The 12,310-nt window shown below is 37.1% G+C and overlaps 1 protein-coding gene across 10 annotated transcripts in view; it reads left to right on the plus strand.

The window, feature by feature from the left end:
* Window positions 1–12,310, plus strand: part of TNRC6B (trinucleotide repeat containing adaptor 6B) — a 132,846-nt gene that overhangs the window by 6,192 nt on the left and 114,344 nt on the right. For 3 of the 10 annotated variants that reach the window (XM_059846485.1, XM_059846495.1, XM_059846490.1), the window contains exons 2-3: window positions 6,272–6,344; window positions 11,199–11,297. In XM_059846485.1, coding sequence (XP_059702468.1) covers window positions 11,244–11,297 — 54 coding nt within the window. In that variant the 5' untranslated portion in view covers window positions 6,272–6,344; window positions 11,199–11,243. Of the gene's footprint in view, window positions 1–6,271; window positions 6,390–11,198; window positions 11,298–12,310 lie in introns of all 10 variants that reach the window. The other 7 variants (XM_059846486.1, XM_059846491.1, XM_059846488.1 and 4 more) reach the window with 4 other exon arrangements.

Genomic DNA, 12,310 nt, shown 5'->3' on the forward strand with positions numbered 1-12,310 from the left:
TTGAGATTTTTCCTGGATGTAATAATAGCATTCTTACATTGCTGTACATATAACAGTTTCAGTCTGTTTTGGGAATGTGTTTATTCTGATAACGATGTTTGGGGGTTTTATTTTGGAGGTTTTGTTTTTTTTTTAAGTTCCACTTAACTGCTTCAAGTAAGGAGCCAAAAAAAGAGTGCTTTGGCACCAATGTGTGTCTATGCAGGATATTTTACTGTCACAACCATTGTAATTTAAATTCTTATCCTTCCATATGTATTTGGATTCTGAAAAAAATATTTTAAATTAAATTTTTAGTATTTTTGTTTGTCAAATGGCTGAGATTCTGCACTATCAGGTTTGAGTTGTGTTGTATCAGATGCCTATGCTGGCAAATTAAAATGCAGATGAGTCTTCTTTTGAAGAGAACAAAAATGAGAGAGTCAAGCCACAGTGCTTATTTGTGACTGTTCATTAAGATTCATACCATTTTTCATTGACGCTGCAAAAAAAATCAATACTTAACATTTCTCACATTTGAAATGGATTCTCACATTTAAAATGGATCTTGTCTTTACTGTTCCCTATAATACTATAGTATTTCCCTGCCCCTCATAATAAGTGTCTTTTTTTGGTGATTTCCTACAGGCTCAGCTCTTGGTTTTCCTATCCCTTCATGGCAAGGTGCGATAGTAAAGCTAAAATTGAGTTTTTATTATTTTATCTGTGCTTTTTGTTTGGATAAATGTTTGTGTGCTTAAGGATCTGCTTGTCTACTTTCTGCAGCTGGTGTGGTGGCAGCCTGAATAACAGGTGTAGATTTTAGTTGTTGTTCAATGTTTCTGTTATATTTAATAAAAGCTATGGGGAAGTTGCCTATGTTTCTGATGGCACTCACTTTGCTAAATTATACTTGAAAGGGGGAAGATGTATTTTATTGCAAAGCTAGGCTGTTACACACATTTTTAAAACTCCATAGTTGTAGATTAGCTGCCTATAATTTTCTTTGCTTGGCCCTTTTAATTTTTAGAGTACTCAGAGACACATTCTGATAATACTTTGTTGGAAGTTAACTGCTCTGGTTCTTTCATATTCATATTCTTTCATATTCTGGTTCTTTCATATTCAAAGTCCAACTTTCTCTTCCCTGTCCCTGGCAATTTATGTATTGTGGAAAATAGATTCATATTGAGAGAAGCTTCCTGTTGATTGAAAACTAAATTAGACTGTGGAGAAAACAGATAGAAGTCCCATTGTATCAAATACTTTTTAACATTGTCTAATAAGCAAAGGAACAGCTCCTGACAGTGTTACATTGTGGTGGCCTGAGGGCAAGAATACAGTGACATAACTAGTCCCTTCCCTCTCCAGCCCTAACCCTGTACTTAACCAACGCTGGGTAATGTTGCTTTCACCAGTTGAAGGTAAATAGATAAACTGGTGCTGCCTTGTGTATGGATACTGTATATCAGCTTATCTCAACCCTGCCACAGCTGGGTACGTAAATAAACTGAAAGTAACTTTAGTATGACAAAGTTTGGACAAAAAAATAAGTGAAATTTTTGTGTTACTGCATTTCAAATTTAATAAAGGATGAACAAAAAGTAACTTGTAAGTGAAGAACATTCAAAACTAGGAGCAAATTTCAAATGTTAGGTTTTTAAATGTGGTGTGAGAGCTTGACAGTGAAAATCAGTTGTCATGTAGTTCAATTAGGTAGCCTAAAGGCAGACTTTTATGGTTTTGGTTGCAATAGTGGACTGGGTTACTTTTCTTTTAAATGCCAGTTTCAGAGGAAATAAGGTGAGAAAGTTGAAGAACTCTTTTTGTGCCAAAAGACAGAACACTTAGGGCCCTGACCTCACACATAGTTGAGCAGGTCTGAAGCTCTTCTCACATGTAGTTCCAAATTCAGTAGTACTAACTAAACATGTTCAGCAAAGACTGCAGTGTTGAGGACTAGCATTGTATCAGTAATAATTTGCATTGTGTTTTTAAATTTATAAATTAGCCATAAGAATGAGTGTGTTGCCTCATTTCTTTGAAGAAAAAGCTTTGTTGAATATAAAACAGATTTTTGAAAATTAGCTTCCTGTTCCTTTCTTAGGTGCCGAAATAGCTGAAAAGTACAATTCAGACTGATGTCATGCTATAAATATTGATGAAGTTCTATCTGGCAGCTGGTTATGTTCAAAGTTGGTGTTTGCAATTATAGTTTAGAATTATTTGCTTAACAGCTCAGCATTTGTTTTCTTTGACAATAATAGTGCTGAGATCTTGGACTTCCCTGCATGTATAATCATGTTAGTGAGAAGTCAAACCGTCCTTGTATAAGAGAACCTCTCTGTTATTAATCATTAGAAGTGAGATAAATATGGAACATTATTTTGGAAAATTTCAGGGTGTAAGCTATAAAAGAGCGAAGTTTAAAAAGCAGAAGAAGCAGATTGTGACTTAAGCTTCATTCTCCATCTCAATCCCCTGGCCTTCCTCCCCTGGCTGTGTCCTGGCTCAGCCTGGCCATAATCTTCTGCCCGAGGCTGCGTTACAGGGCGCAGTGCCGGGACCTAGAGCCTTTCTCAGGCAGCAGGGGATGCTTGTCTGCCTTCATGGCTGCTGGAAGTCTTAGCACCAGTATTGCCGTGCCGGTGTGAATTCCTTAACAACGCAGCTCTTATTGTAAAAGCAAACAAAGCCAAAGGATAGTTTAACACAGGAAACTTTGATACTCTTCTAATTAAATAGAGGAGGATGGTAAGAACTAGATAGTTTAAAAGGCACGGTATCTTCCAATCCTGTCCTGCATCCGAATGATTTTCAGTGATGTTGTCTTTAGCTCTTGTAATTGCTGCTGTCAGTGAATAAGCACCATTCCCCCTTTCCTCTGCACAAGGCTGCTTACCACTTTATCAGTTTTAATTTAGTTACTGCTGCTGGGTTTGATAAACATACTGCTGTATGGGGCTTGATGAGTGTTACTGGGGGTTTGAAAGGAAACCTTCGATCTTGAGTTGACTTTAGCGGTATGAATAATCTGACAGGATGATTCTCTTGGGATTATCAGCAGTACAGGAGTTATTTATAGCTTTCAGGTTTAAAGTTGAGCTGTTGAGAAGCTGGCTTCTCACTCATCACAACGTTTTGCTTAAGATGGAGAAAAATGCTTCATGTCTCTGGTCTAGTATAACATCCACTCTTCACCTGTTCTTAGAAAACTCTGGTCCTCAGTATTCTGAAGACTTTGTCACTTTGCAAATTCCCTGAAATAAAGGCTTGGTTGTTGCTTTTCGTTTGGTTTTTTTTAAGTGATAATTTGTTTCCAACTTTGCAAAACGAATGTCTTGAGTGGGTTAAACTTTAGTATGGAGTGTAAAAAGCAGCTGGTATTCTCAGCTCACTGTGTTTTAATTCCTTGCTGCTCCAGGTATCACCATAACTCTTATTCTGATGCTGGCTGCCCAGAAGATGCCATCAGTCAGTTAAGACACAGTACTCCAAACAACCTCAGTTTGATAGTTTCCATAAATGTTGTGGTGTAGAGTGTTGAAGGCCTTGAAGAGGAAAAAGTAGAAATATTTTTGAGGGCATTTTGTTACATACGTATATTGTATCTACACACATATATGTGTATATGTACATAAATGTGTGTGTATATATGCTTCAGTCACAGTGAAAATACAGGGTGGAACAAAGCACAAAGGACTTTGGAAAACTTAACCACTTGGCAGCCTTTGGCTGATAATAGTTGGGATGTAATATTGATTACAGTTGAGAAATGATGTGTAGTGTATATAGTGTACAATAGGTTGCTGTAGCAAAGTGAGGACAAATACCTTTTATGTTCACTGTAACCTTTAATGGATTCTTTAGCCTAACCAATATGAAAAGAAAAGAAGAGGGGTTTGTGCTGCTTTGTACAGTAGAGAGTGGCAAAATGTGTAAGCAAAACATTTTTCGAAATAAGCTTTTCAGTTTACTTTTCCTTAACTGGGAGGAGAAACATTTAGCACCTTAAATGTTGTTTATGTAAATGGTTTGGAACACTGGGAAGGTGATGATGAAGTATTCTGTCCTTATGTTTCAAGACTGTCTTCAGACTCAAAGGCTAGAGCCAGGATTTTCTAAATTTAAAGTCTGAGTTAGGACCATTTGATAATTATCCCTTTGCATATTTCCCATGTCTCCCTTAACGATGAATCAAAAAGGGTGACGTTGTTTAATAAGAAACAAATTCATTAATGATTGGATTTTCTTGAGCAGATCGTGTTGTGTAGTTGTCCTTTTTAAACCCCATGGCATCTTCAGGAGCACTCTGTTTTATGAAATGTTTTGTATTTGAGTTGTTCATGTAAAAAGACTTAAGTGCTGTGAAAAGAGGCTTATGTTTTGTTTATATAGGTTTTTAGCTTCTTTTTGGTCCTTCTGTTCTCATGTTACTTTAGAAGAGCAGTACAGAGTAATGTATCTATTCCAAGTTACAGCTATTTATCTTGTTAAAAGTACTTGTGTCATATCTACATGAACAGCTGAAATATTTTCCATGTGTTACCAAAAACATCAGCGCAAAGAATTAAATACAGAAGAATATAGGAAGTTGTGCAGCCAATGCTAAATTAAACATAATGGACACCCTTTCTCATGTCATGTTTTGCCGTAGAACACCACAGTGATTTTGTGGGATATGTGACTGCCCTTCCTGAATATTCCTCTGGATTTTTTTTTCCATGAGAGGTTGAGGATTTCTGCCTTTTCCCATTCCTCCCAGCTGCTTTGTTTAGAGTGATATCTTTAGTTCGTTTTTCCTTGAAGTACTAATCCTTCCTGGATTTCCTTCCACCTAAGTAATGCAAAGAGATTGTTCTAAACCATGTGAAATAAAGAGGTTGCAAATCCTGTTCTCAAACATCAGTAGTGTCTCTCCTTCTACCAAATTACTTGGTTACAAGTTATATTTCCATCTCCAGCCTTGAAAAGTGAACGGAGAATTACCATAACAGTGAGACCAGGGTTGTCCTGGGTAATTTTTATAGTAAATCAGGACTGCTGCTGTGCTGTAGATGAAAAACCATGAGATACTTCTGTGTTGTTTTGAAGTTGTGAATGACTTGAAGCCAAATTCCCATATCCTAATTGATTATGTGATGTTTTTGTTTATTTACGTCAGCAGCTGATTTTTTGTTCATTTTTTGATGATGTTTTAAGACAGCTTGAGGCCTTTTGAGCAGAGCGTGCTCTTGGTTGCTTTATCAGAATTACCCCACAGCATAAGTCAGAACCAAGTTCAAAATTTAAGTTTGCATCTGTAAAACCTTTGCTTACTAGCAAAGGGACAGGTAAACCACTGTGGCAGGTAAGACTCCCTTTTATCACCACATGTATTTTCTAGTCAGAAATTGTTTGAATGGAAATCATGCCCAGAAAGCTCTTAGTTAATGCTAGAAGATCAGGAAAAAAAAAATAAACTCAGTTTATGGCAGTTAGTCCAATGACAGGAATGCTTTGTTCCTGAATAATGCTGTACATTAAGGAGTAGTAGCCGACAAAATGATGCAGTGAATTTAGAAAAGTGCCGCTTGTTCATATCTGTTACAACAAACCTGAATAATGGCAACTGGAATAATTTAGATTTTAGTGATGTTAACTTGGATGTATAATAAGGTAAGCTGGTGGTTCTGGACTTCTTTTAATTCCTGGAAGTTGGTTATGTTTTGCAAAACCAAAACTGAAGTATTTAATACTAGCTGTGGTTAAGACAGATTATGTATGATTTGAAATGGGCAAGATTGTAAGCCAGTGCAGTGCTGCTGTGTTACTCTTTCAAAATAGGATTAAATACCTGACAATTGGTAGGTATGGGATTCATTTTTACACATAATATTTAATATTCAGGAGTTAATGTAGAATTATGTAATCTCTTCCCTTGACTGCAAGGAAACTCGCTTATGTCTGTTCTCTCAGTTCCTGTACAAGAAACCAGTTTCACTGCACATTTTTCCCAGTTGTGAATAGAAATTATGTTTCTAGAGCCTCCTACTGTTCTGTTGTATCTCATAGTCAGTAGGAGATTCTCTCACACATGCTACCAGTGTTTACTGTTTTTCCAGATTTGGATGGGAGGTTGTGGGGAGAATTTTAAGAAAATATTTTCCTGATGGCAGCCTATTCCTTTCATTTCTGTGCCCCTAGGTTTGCTGAGCTTTGGAGACAGCTTACTTTTGGTTTTATATTTGTTTTAAATTTACTAATAACCGCAGCTGACTGACATTTTAATTTTTTTTTTGTCTCCTTTTAGGGTTTTGTTTTTGCACTGAATGTAGCCAGGACGGATCCTTGTGGGCTTTGGCAGCCCTTGGAAACTGTCAAAGGTAAAAGTCGACCAAAGCTCAGTATTGTGATCTTGAAAGTTGGAGGTGAGAAGAGCAATAGCCTATGCTGGTTCTTAAGATAATGTAGGATGTAGATCTGTATTCATGTGCTTTCTAGTGGGTTATTTCCTGTGGGTTTGTGTGTGAAGTTTGTGTTACTGCCTGATGTGATTTGTTTCTTTAAGCTGAAGTTGGTATGTATGATGTATCATTTTCTTTAAAAATTAGTTAATTTGTGTTGAGATTTTTTTAACTCACTGGAATTGGTAACTGATTATTTCCTATAAGCAATAAAGTTATAGTCAAAGGTTTTCTATCTTCTGAATGCTCTTGCTTTCAGAACAACTTGCATTTAAAGTGACAAAAAATACCCTCCTCTTCTTCTTCTGTATGTTAAATTTTATGTTGCTTTTGTACCTTCTTAACAGACTCAATGTAATACAATGCTTTAGCAATTAAATACAATATGGTTGGATCATGTGTTAAAAATGAACATTTTGTCTGTACCTAGGGGCTGGTGTGTCGATACAATTGTGTCAAACAAGCACAGTCTCATCTAAGACGCTGTTCAGTCAAGTAGTGCCTTGTTCTAGCTGCTCTTGTTTCAAGTATGCCATGTACACGAGATCACTGCCTTGGAAGAGCACTGGTGTGCCTGTTTTGCTTTGTGAGAGTTTAGAACCTACCTTCAATTTCTGCTTATTGTCTGTAATGGTGACATTTGGCGCAGCCTTACTGTCCTTCAGGGAGTTTCTAGTGGGCCATATCCAATTTAGACTTGGGAATTCACAGGAATCACGATTGGTTGTACATTAATAACTGCTTCTCTCACAGCTGCACTCTTTAGAAGCTTGAAGTAGGTTTTTTCTTCATTATCTGATGAGGAACAGATTTCCTCTTTAGTCCATATTTGATTCCTGCTGCCAATTTTAAAAAAAAAAGTGTTGCTGCATGAAAGACCCTTGAATTAGACAAGGTGCTTAGTCCCAGTGATGCCTGTTTGCTGAAACCAAATTTGAAATTATTGGAATTCCAGCTATTGTATTTTTCCATGCTGGACCTTTCTATGTTGAGAGAAAATTAGGCCTAGAGGAAGTATCTTGTTCATTGCTATTGGTTTTCAGGGATTGATAAGCATATGGAAATTTTGTTCAAGTTTTGCTTGCCAGAGTGTGTTAGAATGCAGTAGTGCAGAGATGATATCCATAAGGACACTGCACTGTTCTGCTTACACTGAGTGGCTGGTAGCTACATCTCTCATGGTGATCCCAGAGGACAAAACGAGTGCATCTTTGCTGAAGAAAGACATGAAGCAAAAATAGGACTAAAAATCAAACTGGATTGTCCCAAAACCATTCTGTTTAATGGCAGGGCAGTATTGCAGTAGGCATTAAAGTTGGTAAGAAATCCTGCTGGTTCATATTAATAAATGCTTTAACCTTTGAGTATAGATTTTCATCAGTGTAGTACATTTTAAAAAGTTAAAAGTCGTTCCTAAGTTTAGACGTGCATTTGCTACATCGTATATGGGCATACCAGTGCATTGCTATTTGTCAGGCCTTCCTTGGTGTTACCTTACTCCAGTTGAAGTTAGTTAATTTTTCTGAAGGATATCAGGTAAATAAAAAATTGAGGGATTTCAGTCCCATTTCAAGTAGTTTGGGTGGATATATGCAAGGGTAGAAGAGGATTATCTTACTTTTGACCTTTTCCAGGAGTGACTTTCTTGATAGGTGTTGGATCTGAAAATCTAAATGGGCTGTCTGTAAACTTTCTTTTTATCACCTGGGAACTTGACATATCACATTAAGTATTAAATATAAGTAAACAAATGCCTTTAGGCTTTTGGCATTTTCCTGATCCTACAGGATGCTACTACAAATTCTTACTTCCCGTCCATCCTCCATGTATAAAATAAATGACCCTGTTTGTTGCCTTCAGGACTCTTCTCAGAAGCTGGTGAGGTGAAGAGGGGAATGTCTGTAACATGGAATAATTATGTTATTTCTTCATGTGCTGGCAAAAAGCAGTCTCTGTTAGCTAAGAAGTCACCCTCAGCTGTAAATGACTGCTACAAAAGCCTGCCACAGAGGTACGGATTCAGAAATCTTGGTGTCTCCTTTTGGCAGTAAATAATCTTGCAGTGCACCATTCTTGTGCCAGTGGCTAAGAGAATCAATGATTCATGTATGCAGAAGAACATAAAAATTATTGAATTGATGTTTGGTCTCCTGAAAGAGCCCAGAAGCAAATGCAATGAAGTATAAAAAAAACCCCAAACCTAGCAATAGAAGAACAGTGTTCAGCAAAACTTCCTCTTGCAACACCTTTTGTAGCCTGTGGCTTAGGATCTTCCTGCACCAGCTAAAAATTTTTGTTGGTGGATTTTCTTTCTTTCTTGTGAAGTTTTCTAGTCAATTACTGAGCCTTTTAAAACTTATACCTTTTTACCATCCCATGTGAGTGAGTTCACTCAAAGTATTGTATGACATATTACATGGTTTTTTAAAATATTAAAGCAAATAAATCATTAATTATGGGATAAATTAAGAGAGAAAATAGAAGTTGTAAAAAAGAAAATGCAATGGAGAAGAGTTTATTCATTCAATTTCCTACTCTAATCTCTGAGTTCTGGATAGTTCCAGTGTATTTAATCTCTTGTCTGTGTAAGAGCTTGCTTTTCTTTGTCCTTGTAGCCTTTCCATTTTTAAAAATTTCCTAGTTCTACTGACCTTTTCTTTCCTGCTTTGAGATGCACTGGTTGGTAGTTTTTTTTGTCTTCTTCCAGGAGTAGTATATAAAAACTGGAGTAAAATACTGCCAATTCCTCTGGTAGTGAGGGATCTCAGAAGATAAAACACGTCAGTTTTTCAAAGGCTTATGTTTGAGTTCTTCAAGCATTCTGAATGAAAAGTGACTTCCCCTTGCAGTGTTCTTGGTCTGACCTTTCTGGTCTTGTTTTATATGTAAGTTTTTTTTTTTAATGCTTCTGTAGCTCAAGTTCATTCTTGCTTGTTTCTCTGACTTCAAGGCCAGGTAAGTGCCACAGAAATCCTTCTGGCCAAAACTGTTTTGGCTGTTAGACATCAGACTGTCTGTCTAACAAAAATCTGAGGAGCTTCCCAATTACTTGACTCTGACACTGCGAAATCATGCTCCAAAACTCCCAGCTCTGAAAGTTCTGGAGTGGGTTTTAGAAGCTGAGCATGGCAAAGAAGTACCATGGACAGGGACTGCCCAGCCTGGCCTCCTCCACTCTTGGTGCGGAACAAAGAGCTAGAAACATTTGTTATAGGCAGGAGGATCTTGGCATAGATGTCATGATTAGCATTTGATACCTCTGATTTTTGATTATGCCCTGAAGGCAGAATGTTTAACTGAGGATTTGGGTAAGAGTTTGATTTTTCTCCTCACTCCTTCTTTTCCCAGAAAAGGAAATTACTATGCTCTAAGTCTTTACAACTCTTGTGTCTTGTGCTAGAGTATATGATATTACTGAATGTAGCAGCTTATTGGTTGTAAGATTTAGTAAGTTGTATGTAACCTTTTGTAGCTTCAGGCCCTTAATGTTTGTTCTTGTTCTTCACTCCTTGAGTCAACCATGACAGATGTTGTTTTACCTACGTGCAGCATAACAGAGGAGGTTGGAGTGCAGATAGCCTTACACTCTGAACAGGCATTAACAGGGAAGTGAAGGAGGTGCATCATTTAGAAGCTTTCTGTTGTCAGTTTCCAGGCTTGGAATTGCTGCTGTGAATGTGGCAGTAAGCAGTTCTGTAGCTGAGGTGCAGAAGTAGAGAATCTTCAAAATGGATGTTAAATGCTGGTGCAGCTGAAGAGTTACATAATCTTGAGAGGGACAACTGTTAAAGGCCAACAACTCTTGGCTTTGAGAGAATTCTTAATTCAGTGTACTCAGTGAGCCCTTACTTTCCATATATCTGGAATGTTAGAGATCTGGTCATGCCTTATGTCTTGCATTTTAAGTGTTAGAGATTCCTGCTGGATTTATGCTGGTACTGGTGCATTTGATCTCTTAAATTGATTAATTTGATCCATTATCCCTGAAAGATGGCTCATCCTCTGGAGTAGAAGACATTCTAATCTTAAACACCAAAGTCTCCCTAATTGTATTTCATCCTTCCATAAGTTACTTTACAATTTGAAGAATGTAGTTTGGGGGTGCAGATTTTGTTCAGTTGGAACTGCACTGATACTGTCAAACAAACCTGAAAATAGATTACCTAGTAGTGTTGATATTAGAAACACTGGGATCTGTTGACCTGGGTTAAATTGTAAATGCTAGCCTGAAGATGAATGACTTTATATGTCCCCTGAACCATTTAGATTCTAGGATGTGTTTATTTTTAGAATGAAGTCAAGGAAAAAATCTGAAAGTAAGACTTCAGAGGTACTGTGAGATCACTGGAAGTCTTAACAATTGTTCAAACTAATAACCTTTAGATTGTCTTTAAGCTGAGTCTTTAAAGCTTATATTTGCACAAAAGCTTTTTCCTAGTAAAGAATTCCTCAGCTCTGGTCTGTGTGATCGTTCCTTGCTGACTTTAATGACTAAAATCAGTGACTACATTAAATACTCAGCAGTGACACTTTAAAGTTAAAAAGAAAGGATATTACTGTTAAGTGCTTTTTTTCCTTTTAATTAAGTAGTTTTGTCTTATTCTGAATTACAGTTCTCGTTTGTGTAAAACATTTCAGCAAATATGTGCAGAATGGCAGCATTAAAGGTCATAGCCTAGAATTGTTGTTTATGTGCACTGCAATCTCACATAACATTGTTAAAGGCAGAAAAAGAATTGTTTTTAAAATATATCTTTGTTGTTTATCTTTTAGGCAGTATTTTGCATTTCTGCAGAGCTTTGCACAGATCCTGTTCCCATGCAAACTGATGAGGGAGAAATACTGGAGGAAGGCAGTCCCAAGGTCAGTGAGGTAAATACCCCACTGTGTTTTGGAGGGAGAAAAGCTTGTTTGGCTGAAAGGGGGGAGGGGTGGGGTACACAGAGTGAACTTCTACTGGTGGTGGTATTTTTAATAAGTACCTTCATGTAGATACTTATTATTTATTGTCATGGAGATGCTTTAAAAATTAAACTTTGAAAAACCTTTAGAAAGATGAGGGTTTTGCTACCCACTAAGGATTGGAACATGTGTTTTCAAGCACTTCCAGGAAGGAAAGAGAAAACTTGTAAAAAGATACTAACCCTGATAGAATTTAATTTGTGATAACTGGAAGGACTTTCTTTCCTACTCTCTGAACTAACTTGAGGAATTAGACATGTGGGCCCTTACGTGTTGGTGTCTGTGGAGTACTGACTGACCTATAATGAAGGTGTGCTGCTTTTTGTTTCCTTGTACTTGCCAGCATGTGCTGTGTTGTGAGGCTGGATTGTGTGTTGCTTTTGAAGGCACCTCTGATTCTCAGCATACCTTGTTGGGACAGGAGCATGTGAAGTATTCTGTTGAACACAATGCTGTGTCCTGCTTTTTGCCTTCTTCCTGAAGATGCAAATGTTAAGGTGTGAATTACTTTGGTTTTCATAATGGCATAGTCACTGGCATACTCTTCTGAAGGTTTATAAATACAGTTTATAATCCTGACTGCTCAATGAGTTAATGTCAACATTGCACTTGATCTGTGTTTTAAACATGCTCCTTACATTTCATGAAAATCTGAATCATTGTTAGTTTGCTTGAAGCTTTGTGTAAGAGAGAGACTGAGAAATTAAAACTAGAAGACTAAAGTTAAAATCTGTTTCCTAGGTAGACCTTTGGAGAGATGCTTTCATTGTTTTAGGATATAAGAAAAAACATTTTTTTAGCTGTAAGCACCAAGTTAGGAAGTGAGTGAGTAAGTAATTATTAGAGAAAGGACTTGGCAATTGTGCTGCATGTACTTTAGATGTGTTAATTTTAAATAGCTTTGAAGGAAGGTTGGCTCTAGA

Source organism: Haemorhous mexicanus, chromosome 5, assembly GCF_027477595.1.
Source record: "Haemorhous mexicanus isolate bHaeMex1 chromosome 5, bHaeMex1.pri, whole genome shotgun sequence".
In the NCBI taxonomy this organism is placed as follows: Eukaryota; Metazoa; Chordata; class Aves; order Passeriformes; family Fringillidae; genus Haemorhous; species Haemorhous mexicanus.